The 16072-nt window shown below is 39.4% G+C and overlaps 1 protein-coding gene across 1 annotated transcript; it reads left to right on the top strand.

Annotated features, from left to right (window-relative positions):
- The first annotated feature begins 4941 nt into the window (after positions 1–4941).
- Positions 4942–15672, top strand: chn1 (chimerin 1). The gene is made up of 7 exons (XM_014998160.2): positions 4942–6093; positions 8138–8222; positions 11028–11201; positions 12605–12682; positions 13363–13500; positions 14627–14732; positions 14893–15672. Exons 1-7 carry the CDS (start codon positions 5842–5844, stop codon positions 15062–15064), a joined length of 1005 nt encoding a protein of 334 aa, XP_014853646.1. The 5' UTR covers positions 4942–5841; the 3' UTR covers positions 15065–15672.
- Positions 15673–16072: the final 400 nt, after the last annotated feature.

The raw sequence follows: 16072 nt of genomic DNA, 5'->3' as shown, positions 1-16072 counted from the left end.
GTTAATTAAAGCATTTGCACTTTATTGACTGTAAATGTGAGGTTGCTTCTAGATATTAGACCCCAGAAACAACAAAAGCCAAATTAATCCAACCCTATAATTTTGCAACAAACTGGACTGTTTCTGATGAAATTATAAAATGACTGCACCCATCACAGTTGTTTTGTGATCTCTCTCTTGTGATGTTTCAATTAAAAATACAGCCAAAGCTTTTGTCACTCTATATTATGCACACGCATTGTGTTGACTGTGTTCTATGCCTAGATTGACCTTGGAGTGTGAATAGCAAAGTGTGATAGCAGCCTACCATAAATCATTGTCAATGCACAGACGGATCCCATCCAAGGTAATCTATTTGTTCGGGTAAAATGTGGTGTAATTTGTTCTGCGTTTCTTGCAGGCGCAGCAGAAAAAGGGAGAATTTGTGCAGCATCTTATGCATATGTGGTATTTCCCGGCAGTTACGCTTTAAGAAAGCAGACTCTGTTTCACACTGTAAAGGTTTCTGTCATTTTGAGGAAGAAAATCAACAACACAATGTCTAGTTCACATTCTTTGTGCTAAAGGGGAAGACAATATGTTTCTGTGTCTGCTTTTCCTGGACTCTATTCACAGATTTATAAATGTAGACTAAGAAAGCATTAACAAAACTCTTGGCATGCAAGTTTCCTATTGTTATGTCAAAGGGCTGTGAAGGATCATTAACCTGTTGTAAAATAATAGTATAAACTTTTACTCCTTAGCTATGTTTCACATTGTATGATATTTGCTTCCCAAACATTCACATATTTGACTATATTTGTGGCATATCAATCCTCATGCTGGATTGCAATAAGACGGTGCATCACCACTCTAAAGTCCTCAAAATCTTCTTAGAAATTGGATTTGCATGCTTGGTTATCTTAAAAGTAGCTCTTTCAAAATGTTGCTCTCTTTCACATCAGCCCAGGAACCCCCTGTCCACTGTTTTGATTGCTACAAGACATGGTAACATTACCTGTGTAGCCTGGATATGCTTAATGTTGCTACATTCAAATGTGGAAATAATTAGTCTCATAATTTCTCAGATGAAATTTGTCTCATGAATTCATTCTTCAAAAATCACATTGCACTATTCACCAGCAAGGCATTCGAAGACGTAGGGATGTTCAAAAATGCTTATCAGAACTGAGGTTTATTTAGTCAATTAAATTAACTACTTATCATCATCACAACTTATATTAATAATTGCAATAAGTGATCTAATAAGTAAATCTAATTTACAGTGACTTAATAGAGTAAAGGCAACACAAATCAAACAAGGTACAACAAACCTACCAGCACTAATTCTGCAACCTACTTTTAAAGAGAACGGGTGGCTAAGACATGAATGTTGACGATGTCATCTAAGCTGATTGAAGGTTCGACTTTTTTCAGAGTTTACATGAATTCGCAGGTGATTAAAGGAGGTTGTGTAGCGTCATGGCCTATCGAGCTCCAATATGACAATATGACGAGACATCTAACCCAATAAACTACAACGTCCACAAGAGACAGGTGATGCTACCTTGGGTAAAAAGTTACCTTCTCTGAATCGTTTGCGTTTCTGCTTCAGGTTTCTGCCACATTAGTGTTTTCACTCTTGATACTAAAAAAAACACGTATTTGCAAATGAGCTAACGAGTGCTCAAACTACAATGTATGTTACTGAATATTGAATATAATGCATTTAAAAGTTGCAAAGGACAGAATTAGCATCAGTCTTTGTTAACATTCAGGTTTTGCTGAACGGTTTGTCTCGCATTATGTCAATTAAACTACAGTTTTCAGAATTATGTAACTGAATTTCCAACACTTTCTGCAGCCGCCTTACATTGATTTAAAGCTTTCCGTTGGCTTTTCTTCATCATTCGCTCTGGAAGTGAATTAGAATGGATTAGTTTGGCCGTCCCTCTTTAATCACAACCACTGTTATATGAATGTCTGCACTAGAAATAGCACTCATTGATTCCATGAGAATAAATGGGTCTTTGTGTCATTTTGGGTCGGCATTGCAATCACACCAACACTTCCTTATGTAACAGTTCCTGAACCCAGCAGAAATGTTCAGCCACAGCTTAATGGATTAGAAAAGATTGGAAGAAAAAAGAAAAAGGAAATAAAGTTTTTCAGGTTGTATTTTTTTGGGTTAAGTCAGAATTAAACTAGATTGTCAGGACTGGATTATTGTGTAAACCCTGAACGCAGAGGAGTCTGTCCAGGCCGGACACAGATGGAGAAGCGCCACATCCTGTGCATCTTTCCTCAAGGGTCCCATCTCTGGGCATGTTTGGGGAAACAAGAAAATCAATCAGTGTCAATTAGAGCTGCAGTCAAAGTGAGCCACATACTGGGACAGAAGCAGTCAACAGCAGGAAACACAATTACTCTCCAAAACCTGCAGAAGCTGCTCCAGGTGTGAGGAGGACGGACCGATGCATATAAAAGGCCCTCACTGTGTTTTATCCATCGCTCTCAGGTCACCCGCGTGAGCGGAGACTTCAGTGGAGCGAGCTGCTCTGGAAGGAATCTGCCTCGCAACTTTCATGTTTCAAACCCGTCCCTGTCAGAAAGCCCAGTTTGGGATGCCATTCTACATAATCACTCTGATCTTCAAAGCCTCCTTTCTCCTCCTCTCTGCTGCTCATACCCTCATGCTGAAATCTCTCCAGTGAAATAGGAGCAGCGTGAACTCAACCCATCGACCTCTTGTTCTCCAGTCTGCATCCAGTCCCTTCCTCCGCTGCTGTAAAAAAAAAAAAAAAAAAACAGGTGAGAACGTCACCTGTTCTTAACCCTCAAACGTGGGAGTGTAATCACATTTGACTTGAAGTGCGAACAACACGGGCAGGCTGAAGTTTCTTTTCTTCCACATTGCAATCACAGTGTTATATTTGAGACTTCATCTGCATGCGGAGAACACAAAGGCTTGCGTCAGCAATATACCTCAAGGAAATGAACAGTCAGACAAAGCCTGCAAAGAAAGAGGACGGCTCAGAGCGAGCATATTGCACGGCTGGCACAGACAAATGCCGTTTAATTCTTTATTGTATATTTTACCATAATTTAAGGGCTAGAAGGAGATTCTTAAACTGAATATTTATGTGCAATAAAAACATTTTTGGTGTGCTCTTGCAGTGATTTGAAAATGCATCAACTCATTCTGGGTTTCCATTGTTATGGTTTACATAACTGGCATTCAGGCAAATAGTCATTGAACAGATAATAGATTTAATTTAGGTGCCTAAATTAAATGAATGTTTATAAATCAATTGGCATCAAAACTGACCAAAAATCCTGGTACTTAGAAATGTTTAGGATATTTCTATGTCTCAGATTTTAAACTTTATTCAGCATAAATAACAAATGAAGCAATCGAAGCCTATAAGAATCATTAACAAGAGCTACAGAATTAAACTGAATCAATAATTTTATTTACAATTAACCTATTCCATTTGCTATTTAAGCACACAAAAAAAAGAAAAAAAAAACACAAAGAAGAAAATCACCACTTCTACTCTCCAGCTACAGGTTAAATCTGGGTTTTTAAATTCCTGCCCTCAAGAGCTGAGGTCCTTCAACTTTTGCATGTGTCTCTGCTTCAGCGCACTTGAATCAAATGATTAGATCATTAGCAGGTTTCTGCAGTAGCTGATTGTATGCTGAGGAGCTATTCCAGCCATTTTATTCAGGTATGCAGAACTAGGGTCACGTCTAAAAGCTGCAGGACATTGGTGCTCAAAGATTGGAGTGAGAGACTACTGGATTAAAAAATGCCATTACCAGAGAATGAACACTTAAAATAATTATTGAACTGGATAATAAGAGTTATCAGGATCTTTTTAAGTTCCCCTGCAGAAAGCAGCTTTACGTCATTATTTTGTTTCTAATTTCCACTTTAACCTGAACCAGATTTTAAGAGATTTATCACCAGAACCTCTAAATGGAGCAGGAAATAAGAACCTTACTGAGTCAGATGTGGGCTGTGTGACTTTCACAGGACTAATTTTTGCTAAGGCAGTTCTCCTGCAGTCGTCTCTAGAGGATGATCTGCGCCAACGGCTTCTCTGTCTGCCAAAGGTCATTCTGAAACTGGCTTGCTGTCCATTCTGGCACAGCGTTCGGATGTCTGGAGGATCCTCACTCTGGTTCACCTACTGAACTGGATTGGACGCTCAAAGACCGTTACTGAAGGGACACTGAGCACACATTGAATTTGTGGAGGAAAAGCAAAACAAAAAAACAAAGCAAGAACTTTGCACAAAAATAGATGGATGCAACCTCCAGTGTGATGCAAATAAAACAATTATCACAGCTGTGACTCAAAAGGCTGATGGGTCCTTTCTGACCCGGGGAGAACCTGCTCTCATGTTTTACTTCAATTTTTTCGTTTTCATTTTTTCCCTGCTGCGTGAGGAGGCAGCACAAGGGACTGATCAACCAATCAGAAAGCACTTTAACTAATGGAAGAGATTGAACTACATACCTGTCCTAAGTACTTGTAAAGTATTAATTTTACCTCTTTTACATCACTGTCTTTCTAAAATGCGTCACTCCTTTCACTAAGTGACAGATCTGCATTCAAGGTTTTATACATCCACAAAAAAAAGAAAAAAGAAAAAATGAATTGTACAATTAACTGAGGGTTGTTTCAAAGCTTTTTTTTAAATTTTTTTTTAAAATGTTAAAGTAGTAAATAAAGACCAGTCATTTGAAGGTGACTTGGAGATGTATCCATAGGAAATTTTACAAAACATTTGGATCCTAACAACAAAGCAAGGTCATGTGCTGCTCATATTTTAAAGACCGTGAGGAGTCACCTGCATGGATGAGTTCCTGCAGGTGGACATTCAAATCTGGCAGGACTTGCTACAAATGATTTAAAAAGTAACGATTGTGTAATTTACAGAAGTTACTCTCTGACAAATTTTAGTTTGAACTGTTTGAAGTGCGAACTTTAGTTGCATCACTCGGCATGATGGCGCGCATCCATGTGCTTCCTGTTTCTGTCTGATGCTTGGAGCTTGTGCGTCTTTGCCCTTGAAGGCTCCAGTCGTCACCGGTTTCTGTGGCAACCCGGTTTTGAAAATAGCTTCGCCTCTAACGGCCCACATGCTGTCGCAAGTTCTCCGGGCTGGAGCCCACTCTGGATGCATGACTCATTCATTGCTCATTATCGTCCCACTCTCATTTCATATCATCCTGCTCGAATGGCGTGCGTGGGGTGGCGTGGGGGGAGGCGGAGTAGCGGCTACTACAAAGCTGGTGTAGCCACGCTGCGATTGGCTGGTGGGATCCATTTAATCTTCTGCCACTACTAGAGGGTCCACCTCCATCCTCCTCCCCCTCTCTCGCTTTCAGCCCGCCCCTGTCAGCATCCACACACAACAGTGCGCCGTCTCTGTTCCAGGGGAGAATATCAGCTCTGCGCAGGGAGGAGAGGATTAGCTCAGCCACTCATCTCATCTGCATTTACGTTCCTAGGGAAGCACATGAGCATCCAAGGCTGCACCCCTTTTGCATAAAACCTGGCACTCCAATCATAGAGGCTGCACTTGATCTGCTGTCTTGACTGTGTGAAGATTCAAAGACTACAGCTTTTTTTCTTTCTTATTTATAGGGGTTTTGTATACTTTTTCCATCATACTCTAAAAGGACATTTATGTTGGAGATGCGCTTCTTTAACTGGGAAAATGCAAGTCATATTGTTTGACAGTCACTTCTTTTAAAAAAAAAAATCAAGGAGACTATCCTCATTTTTTTGGGACTTTTTTTTTTACACTTCTTTTATCTTTTTTCCCTTTTGAAGACTGAAGCTTCAGAATGCCATCTCGAGAGTCCTACGACGTACAAAAGAAAGACAAGCCTCTGGTGCAAAAGGCCAAGCGGGAGGCCAATCAGGAGGACATTCTGGCGGCGGCTCTGGGAATGAGGATGGGGCCACAGAAACCTTCAGCCACTTTTTGGCAACCACTTAAACTGTTAGCCTACTCGCAGCTCACCTCACTGGTTCGCAGAGCCTCGCTGAAGGAGGTTGTCCAGTCGCCCAGGTCTGAAAAAGTCCACAACTTTAAGGTAAGATGTGTGCAAAACTGTGTCTTCATGTCATCATGTGTGGCCGGAGGGCTGCTGTTTGTGGGGGATGAGGAGGGCTTGTGGGGGTGGAGGGGGGGTGAAAAACAGAGCTGTTTGGTCTGTCCAGAGAGATTTTATCAAAAGAAAATCTGTTGGTCGGGCTGTAGAGCGCTGCTGTCAGTTAGAGCACCAGATGGGGAGATTATGATGCTGGATGAGGGTGAAACAGTGGAGGACAGCATCCCTGTTTGCCTTCAGTTTTGTTTTTATTGGGACAGAGAACAGCAGCAGAATTTGACAATGTTTTTTTTTGTTTTTTTGTGCTGGTCTCTTCCTGCTGCTTTGCCATTTCAGTTTCCTGATTGCTGCATTTTATCCTTTTGCATGTGTGAAGTTTGTAATTATGCACAGTAATGATGGTGTTTTGCTGGACTAAACATAAAATTGTGCAACAAAGCTGAGTTTTTTTTTTTAATTTAAACCCAGTTAGGCGTCTTGACAATTCATTAAACTCAAATATATTTTGGATTTACAGAAAAAAAAACCAATGTTTTCCTGTTCGAAACATAAAGTAAAATCCTTTTGATTTCATGATTTCTTTATCAACAATTACATTTAAAACAAAAATCACTGCTTGAAGTTCTTATCTCAATTCATTATTTGTGATTATGATTTCTGCTTGCATTTTATAGGGTCTTTACATATTAGTCTGCAGTTAAATCTGGTACAATGCATCTCTAATTCATCAATTAAATCTCTGTTTGTGTGGTGGTTTTCATGCACACTGAGGGAAACACAAAGTCCTTTGCATCAGCTAGAAAAAGGAAGCAATAGCAAAGAAACAGACAATGGCAAAAAACAAACAAGGGTAAAGAACAAGGAGAAACATAGTATTAAAAATGGAAGAAACACTTTGTTGTTGATGCAGTTGTAATAATGAGCAAACACAAGAAGCACAAGATTGCAAGAAGCATAGAGACAACAAATCTCTATAAAAGCATTAAATTATTATGTGTTAATGAAAGGTTGTTTTTTTGGGGGGGTTTTTTCCTCACAGCCTCTGACAAATACAAAAACACATTTCCGCTTGTGTCTTTTATTAACTAGCTGCCAGAAAACTGGCTGAGCACAGTTTTTTTTTTTTTTTCTTGTTTGGTTCAGGGCCCTCTCTGATTGGCTGGTCTGTTGTTACCCGCTGGAGTGTGGGAGCAATCTTTGCCCCACTGTTTCCACTGAAAAGTCTCCCAGCAACTTATTATACGGCCACTGTGTGAACATCCCACAAAGATGCAAGATTGCCCATCACTTGTCCACAAATGTCTTCACCTTCTTCTTTAAGACATTTACAATATGCCCTTCATACTTGCAATGATGATTAGCTTAAACTGAAATACTTTTACTAAATGCTGCCCTGGGAAATGGCGGGTATGCAAAAACATTTTTTTTTTAGCATTATCATTTTTAAGTGGCCAGCTCGTTATTTTTGTAATGGTGACAATAAAAGGTGATCCTGATTTCATTGAAAAAATTATTCTATATATATCTATATCTATATCTATGTGTATATATATATATATATATATATATATATATATATATATATATATATATATATATATATATATATATATATATATATATATATATATATATATATATATATATATATATATATATATATAATTATGTGTGTGTGTGTGTGTATATATATATATATATATAGGTTTGCTCTATTGCATGTTTTGAACTACAAATGATCAAATGTAATCCAAATTCCTTAAAAAACAATAAAAAAGCTCTTATATGAATTTAGCATCATTAACATGCTATTTAAATTGCCTCATTCTCTTACAATTTTCCATCCCCAATGACTTGAAATCACAAAAGCAACTGAAAACCCATTTGGACCCAAATGATAGATATAAATTCTATCAATCTGCGATGAGAAGAAGGGGAAGGAGGGGAAAGAGGTCAAATGTTTTTTTGTGTAAATAAGATAGATTAAATGACTGGACTCGTCTGACTGTCCTCCTTCCTGCTGCAGGTCCACACCTTCCGGGGGCCTCACTGGTGTGAACACTGTGCCAGATTTATGTGGGGGCTGATGGCTCAGGGGGTCAAATGTGCAGGTATGTTCAATTCATCACTATAAAGCAACATTATATAAACTGCTCTTTACCGCATTTCTTTGTTACACTGGTGTTGTTCAAAATGAGCATTACGCTATATAGGTTACTTGGTTTACAGTGCAGCTGGAGCTGGATTATTGAATTTTAATCCAAAACTCTCAACTCTTGTTTGGGGATTATTGATTGTACAACAAAGCTGTGATGCAACATATATGCAACGGGATCTAAAACCTTATTTTCGACCTACTTTTGTTTGCACTAAGTGGTATGGGGATCAGTCATGTGGAAAATTTACTTTCTGGGATAAAAATTCACAGCTTTCTGGGGCTGAAGATACAAAATAAGTCAAATAGAGTCGATGCATTGTACAGCTCTCCTCATCATCTCCGTTGATGGATTATGCTACCCAGGCTGAGCACATTTGAAGAGCATTCACTAGAGAGGCACGGATCCATGACCAGTCAGTTGGAAACTCAAAAATCCCGTATTTTTCCAGTCTGTGGAGGTACCATACTGAACACTACCAGGTCATGCTGACAACCGCCTTTGGTGTGGAAGTTGTTGCTGAGGAATAAATATGATCAACTATTTAATAACTTGATCTTACTTTAAAAACAATTTACTGTGAAAGGTGGTTGCTCCAAATGTAAAATTACGACCTTTAAAGCTATAAAAAAATCTTTAAAGAGCCCTTCTTGAAAGCTGCAATCCATATGAGCAAGTCAAAGAAAAAAAGGTGAATCAGAAGATATCCACACAATTCTGATCAACTCGTTTTGCATACTCACCCACTTTGTGCAGTCATTCTCAGTCTTTCTGAATTCGCTCAGTCCTTTAGTTGCGAGTAAAGTTCCTTGAGTGCGTTTCATCTCCAACATGTCAAATACTCCAGGTGAGATTTCTGTCTCAACACTACAACCCAGTCTGGTGTGCGTCTGTGATGTTTTATTGATGCAACAAAGTGTGTCACATAAGTCTGCAAGAGATCTGATATTAATTATTAACAACTTGATGCTGAGCGCTGACAACCATCTATATAAAACCTCATATGGTGGGAGCTAATCTTTATCAGCCACTTACAGACGGACACATCATTCCTTTAGACTCAACCCCAGCCTGCCGAATCTGGGGCAGCGATGTCTCCCACGATTCTCACATTTGCATACCAAAAAAAAAAGAAACAACAAAAAAAAAACGTCGCTGTTCTTCCAGCCCCCCTGTTTTCTTTTTTGTATGTGTGAACAGTTTTTGGCCCAGTGCCAGAGAGCGAGGCTCCGCTTGTGCTTGTTGTGGCACATTTCCTCATCAGAGTAAAACCCTCCCACCCGCCGACCCACCCAGCCTCATCCCATCATGCCTGTGAAGGAAAACAAAGCTGGCATATCTCTTTAATGAGGTGCAGAGTTGGGACTGTGTGGAAAGAAGCTTTTTTTTCCCCACTCACACACACACACACATTAAAATTCAGCCCCTTTCAGTCATAGTGCTGGGTCAAGCCCTATTTAACCTAAACACTTTAAATAATATATATAAAAACGAGACCAGCCTCAAAAATCTTTCTAGAGAGAAAGGCGTCCAATACATTTTCTAGACTGGGATGATAATGTGCCGATAAGAAAATTAACAACCCCTCTCTCAAATGGGAGAATACCAAGAGTCAGAGTCTGGACTCCCTTGGGATCAGCCTCCCCCACCTGAGACCCCAGACCACCACCGTCCTCACACGGACAAGGGTAGCTCAGCAGGCTTGCAGCCGATGACACACGCACCTCCCTGTTATACGACCTGTCTCATGTCTTTAAGAGAATCATCTCTTAGGGTAATTACATTTCTGCATCAATGCATATAAAAGCAGGCGGTGCGAATTTCTCCGGGGACCCATATTAATCAAAATATCCTCAAATGCTAAAAGCTTCCGAAGCTTTCACAGCTTTTTTCTTTTACAACGCAAAAAATGCAACATTTCTCTCCTGGTTCTCGAATGTATATTCCTTAATAGCTTTTTGTTTAAAATGGCTCACTGACATTTGCGAAACATGCCCCCCTCCATTACAACTTGAAGACACAAGCTCATCCAAGATCTAAGGAGCTGAAGAGGTGGCCCATTTTAATCTGGGAAAGTAGGTCTTCTGTAGCCCGCAGCGCCTCAATCGCTGCTTCCACTGACAATGAGTGCAAGCTTAGATTTGGAAAAGAATAGAGCCCTGCGCTGACTGGCCTTCCTTTGGGCACCAGCGTTTTCACTGAGCCTCTAACTCCCTACATGTGTCCCTGTTAAAGAGCAGATCTGCAGCCTGTCTCTCTCTCCCTGCTGATGCTCTGTTCTCAACACAATGAAAGAAGCTGCGCCTCAAGGCCTCGTACGCTGCGACTGACAGAAAGACACAATATGTTCTGCTTTTCCTGATATTCCCCTCAAACACCAGTCAAAGAGCGTATTACGTCTTGTAGATATTTTTGGGCAGCCAGAACATTGCACGGCATATTCCCGTCTTGTTTTTTTTTTGTTTGTTTGTTTGTTTTTTAGCTCATCTTTCTTTAATTGGTTCATCTGAATTCATCTAAGGCCATCTGGACGGGAATAGATCTATTCGGTACTCAAGGTTACTCCGATGCTGTGAGGAGATGAAACAAATTCTCCAGAGGTGCTGTGACATTTTAGAAGCTAATATGAAAAAAATAAACAGTCACAAATCATCCAGTGAGATTTGGATTCTATTTGTTGCCAAGTGCATTCAAGCAAACAAGACCGCCATGTCAAAGCAACTGCTTATTAATGATTCGACTCATCTTCTTTTTTTATAGACTGTGGTATGAATGTTCACAAAGAGTGCTCGGCTCAGGTGCCCAACGACTGCAAGCCCGACCTGAGACACGTCCGTAAGGTTTACAGCTGCGACCTCACGACCCTGGTGAAGGCCTACAACACAGCCCGACCCATGGTGGTGGACATGTGCATACGGGAAATCGAGTCCAGAGGTTAGTTTTTATGCATTTTATACACAAGCGAAAACGAGAATGACTTTTCGCCTTGACGTTTCTCACAGTTTGTCACATTACATCCATTAGTCATTATTGGGATTTTGTGTAATGGACCAACACAGAGTGTTGACTTAATCATAAAACTAATCAATTAAATTGGCTAAAATACAACAATTGTGAGTGTTTGTCTTGGAGTGTCTTTACAAATATTGCTACTGGAACAAAACAATTAAAAAGGGGTTTCTGAATAGAGCCACCAAACACATTAGGTTTTCTGGTCTTATTTAACCAGAAGGCCTTTGTCCATGTGTTTGGCCTGTCCCCTACATGGGCTGTGGCCAATTTTAAACATCATATGACTTTCTTTCAACATCATGTTAAAGTGCATCTCTGATAACTGATAATATTTGGTGTTTTTGTACTAAGATTAAATAATTATAGACTCTGATGGTTGGACTAGATTTTATTTGGTGGTGTCAGAGCAATGGTGGCTACAAATGCACATCAAACTTGTCAGATTTCTATTTTAAAAAATAAATAATGCTTAATTTCCTTCTGCAGCAAGAGTGAGCACATTTTTGTGTTTCAAAAATCACAAAAAAATCCTTTGAACTTGTGGTTTCAACATGGCAAAACGTGAAAAAAAAAGTTAAAGTGATATGAATATCTTTGGAAGGCAATATAAACGGGTAAAAAAATATACGGTAGTAAAAGATGAAATAAATAGAAATGTTAAAAGTTATTTGAAACTTTGCTGTTATTACAAAAAACCTAATTTGGAAACTTAATTATTTCATTTAATGAGACTCTCTGCTTCCGTCAGGCATTATTCCAAGACAATAAAAACAATTTCATGTTTAACTTGTTTAAATTGATCATTATACTTGAATACCAACTCTCCTTTTTTTGCTAATTTCTTAACAGATACAGTTTTCTTTCAGCTCACCTTCATTGTCTACCCTTTTGGTTGTAGTGCTTAAAGTCGGATTCAATTACAGACTAATTTAATGTTTTTGTTTGCAAGCGGAGTCTGAGTGGAGTGATGAGATTGCTGGTAATTGTAAATGTGTAATGAGGAAAACATTACTCTGTTTCCTGCTGTCTTAGCTGATTGCATTTCAGTTAAATCATTCAGAGAACTCTCATTGTCTCCCTTCTAATGTCTGTCTGCACCTAAGTTTGATTAATGGCTTTATTATTTTGCCCAGTGATGCAGAAAACTGTTTCCACAGACCCATGTTTCCTTTATTGCATGACACTGAGGATGTTTTGACTTTAATTTCCTCTGAATATTTCAGATTTATTCCGAAATTAGATGTCGCCAAATGCAGGTGAAAATGGTCTAAATCTCTCCTAAGAACTCATTTGATATTTGAAAGTTTGCATGTTTTTTCTTTAAGGACTGAAGTCAGAGGGCCTCTACAGAATATCCGGATTCAGCGATTCGGTGGAAGAAGTCAAGTCGGGATTTGATAAAGGTTTGTCTTCTTTGTTTTATAGATTGTCAACAAGTAAAGGATGACACTTAAAGCCTGTTTGCATATGTCCACCAGACAGTCAGATCTCTTCAGATTAATGGAAAATTGACAGGATTAGAGTCCATCTGGGAGTGCAGATCCTGACATCTCTGATTCCTGTTGAATTTCACTGTGTGGACAGATAAGGAGTTTCCCTCCGAGGGGTCACACTGTCTTAAACGTGGCTGCGTTGGGATTCAGTAGTCAACTTAGTGAGAATAAACCTGTCGTGGCCGAGTGCTGTATGAATTTTAACTGTAAGAAAAACCCCACAGCAGCGGACTGAATCCTGAGCCAGATCCGCATGCAGGAGATCATCCATGACAGAGTGTCATTCCAGCTCACAGCGCTGTGATGTTCAGTCTGCCAGCACAAGTAGGCCACGCTCTCCTCTGAAAAGCATGCATAAATGAGCCAAAGTCAGAATTAAACAGGCCAAAGGCATGATAGCTGATACTCCGGGAAAAAAAAATAAGAGAGAGAGCGGAAATTGATTTTTTTTCCCCCCAACACCATTAAGCAGTGTGTCTTTACTCCTCAGTTCACACTGTGGTGTGAAAGTGCTGATGTGAGCCATTTTCAGTACATGCACTCTCATTTTCCCATTCTTGTCTCCCTTATCCTGCCACATATCTCTGCAGATGGCGAGAAGACAGACATCTCGGTGAACGCCTATGAAGACATCAATATCATCACTAGTGCGCTGAAGCTGTACCTCAGGGATTTGCCTGTTCCTGTAATCTCCTACGATGCCTACCCCATGTTCATCGAGGCCACAAGTAGGTTTAAGAAGTCATTTAAAGCACACAAATATTATTGATGAAGAAAAACGTTGCTTTTATTTTGCACAAGATCTCTAGATGGAGCAAATGTGGCAGATCACATCTTTGATAAGTACACAGAACTTTTATAGCTTTTGCTAATTTTCAGCACTGAAGATCTGATTATATAAAAGCCCCATTTTGATTTTTACATAATCAGCACAGCAACATTAAGATGACCAACTAGTTAAAATTACTTTAAGCTACACAATAAAACCCATGTGCATGCAGTGCAATAAGTTTTAATTAACAAACCAACTACAAAACTGTCAAATAAAAATAATTTTATGGCATATGTGATCTGCATCCGGACACAAGGAAACCCATCTGAAGCACATTATATAGTTCTACCTTTTAATATTTATTTCCCCTAATTTACTTATCGTAACTATATCCATTGTTGGTGCAGATTGTGCATTTTACTTAATTATGTTCTCCCAAAAAAGTGGCCTTGCCTTGCTTTAAACCACTGATCTCCAACAATATCGCCCATTGCTCTTTGATACAAATGGCTTTCAGCCAACAACAGGAAGTACTTTTATCCCTCACTGCTTCCTCTGAGGGCAGAATGATGCCTGACCACTTCTAAAGGAATAAATCATTTAAAATGCCAGATGCCTCAGTAGACAGTTTTATCTAGCTTTAGCTTTTTATTCATACCAAAAGATGTAAACAATTTGGAAAACAGAGGTTTGCTGTTTGTTTTGGTGCTAACTACTATTATTAGCAAAAGAAGCCAGTGACATGATGTTTCTCTGCACAAGATGAACATGACCATTAAATGCATATATTTGCTTTTTTTTATTATATATTTTCTAGATTTGTTCCATATGCTACCATTAAATGTAACATGTGCTGTAGTACGAGTATTTTCCTTATTTACTTTTTTGGACAGGATTTGCTTTTCCCTGTGGTTGTCTTTCTGTGGGCATTTCAAAGACTTTCCAACAAGATATCTCTTAAATAGAAACTCTTACATGTAGATGTTTTGAGCCACTTTGCCCCTCGGGCCCCTGAGCCTGTGCCCCTGTGTCCCTTTCAGTGATTTTTTCATGCTGATCACGTCACCCTCTCTGTTTGGCAGAACTAACAGATCCTGAGAAGAAGCTGGAAGCTTTCCGGGAGGCTCTCGCTCTGCTGCCGCCATCACACAAGGAAACTCTCAAGTACCTCATGGCCCATTTAAAAAGGTGAGTAATGCAAACAAGCCCTGTAACAGCTAATGGATAGAATGACATTTAAAACAACTTGAGAGAATGGAAGAGGAGTGAACACAACACCAATGTTATTTTCATTCCTCTCGCTCTGGCATGGAGTTGTGTGTATGTCTAACTGTAATAAATATTTCAGGGTAACACAGAATGAGAAATTCAATCTGATGAGTGCGGAGAACCTCGGCATTGTCTTTGGGCCCACCCTCATGCGTGCGCCCAACCAGGACGCCATGACAGCACTGAACGACATCCGCTACCAGAGGCAGGTGGTGGAGGTGCTCATCAAAAACGAAGACGTGCTCTTTTAAGCTCTGATAAAGACTGTTTTTACGTTTTCCAGCTGTTCCCTTATGTGAATACTTTTTTGTATTATGATGATGGATCCTTTTTTTTAATGCCTTCCATACAGACTAACATCTGTTCTCGGTGCACATGATGCACCTTACACCTATTTACTGACTCCCCATTTTTGTCGGGGGGTTTCTAGGAGCTGATAGCCCCGCATGCATGGTGCGAGGTCTCTTTTGATTTGCTGTTGTACCCTAGCTCGTGTTAAGATTGTGATTTTGCGTTAGTCCGTCCTGTAGGTGGTAGTCGTCGTCCACATTCCTTTCTGCTGGCTCTGCAGTTACTTCTATGAGACTTTATACATCAAGATGGAAATAAGCTACTAAATTTTCTTAGGTGATTTTTACGACGCTGTATTTTTTTACCTCCTTGATCGTTTGTAAGTGACCCACAATTTTTGGCTGAATTGACTTTCTGTATGTAAACGCTGGTGCATTTGCCTGATGGTAACATTTTTATTGTGCTATAAAACGGCATTATTTGTGAAATTAATTTTGTACTGTATTGTTTTTTTTTCTATACAACCTGTGCATGATCACTTTAATTTATTAAACCCTACTTTGACAAACTCTTTATGAATTATTGCCTTAATAAAGAATCAACATCATACTGGTGATTAAAGAAGTATTTCTTGTTAATGCATTTCTGTCTTGTTAGTCTTTTGACTGGGAAATGACAGGAAAAAACTGCAAGCTATTGGGTATTTGGCTTATGACAAAGACACAACTGCTTCCAGTAAATAATACTCAACTATTGTTCATACATCTGATGCTGCAGCAGACATGACACCAAACACATTGTTTGTATTTTACATAAATGGTACCTAAATGTGAGGGCAATTACCGAGGGACAATGTTCCTGGATCTCATTCTCCATTATACAGATGCTCTGTCTGCACTGATGAAGATTTCTTTATTGTAGCAAACCAAATAATTTAATTGGCTGGCATGGCTAGAGGGTGAGTTCTG

The sequence above is a fragment of the Poecilia mexicana genome, unplaced genomic scaffold, assembly GCF_051168715.1.
Source record: "Poecilia mexicana isolate PSO_F unplaced genomic scaffold, ASM5116871v1 scaffold_2, whole genome shotgun sequence".
In the NCBI taxonomy this organism is placed as follows: Eukaryota; Metazoa; Chordata; class Actinopteri; order Cyprinodontiformes; family Poeciliidae; genus Poecilia; species Poecilia mexicana.
This window is presented reverse-complemented; position numbering and strand designations above follow the sequence as displayed.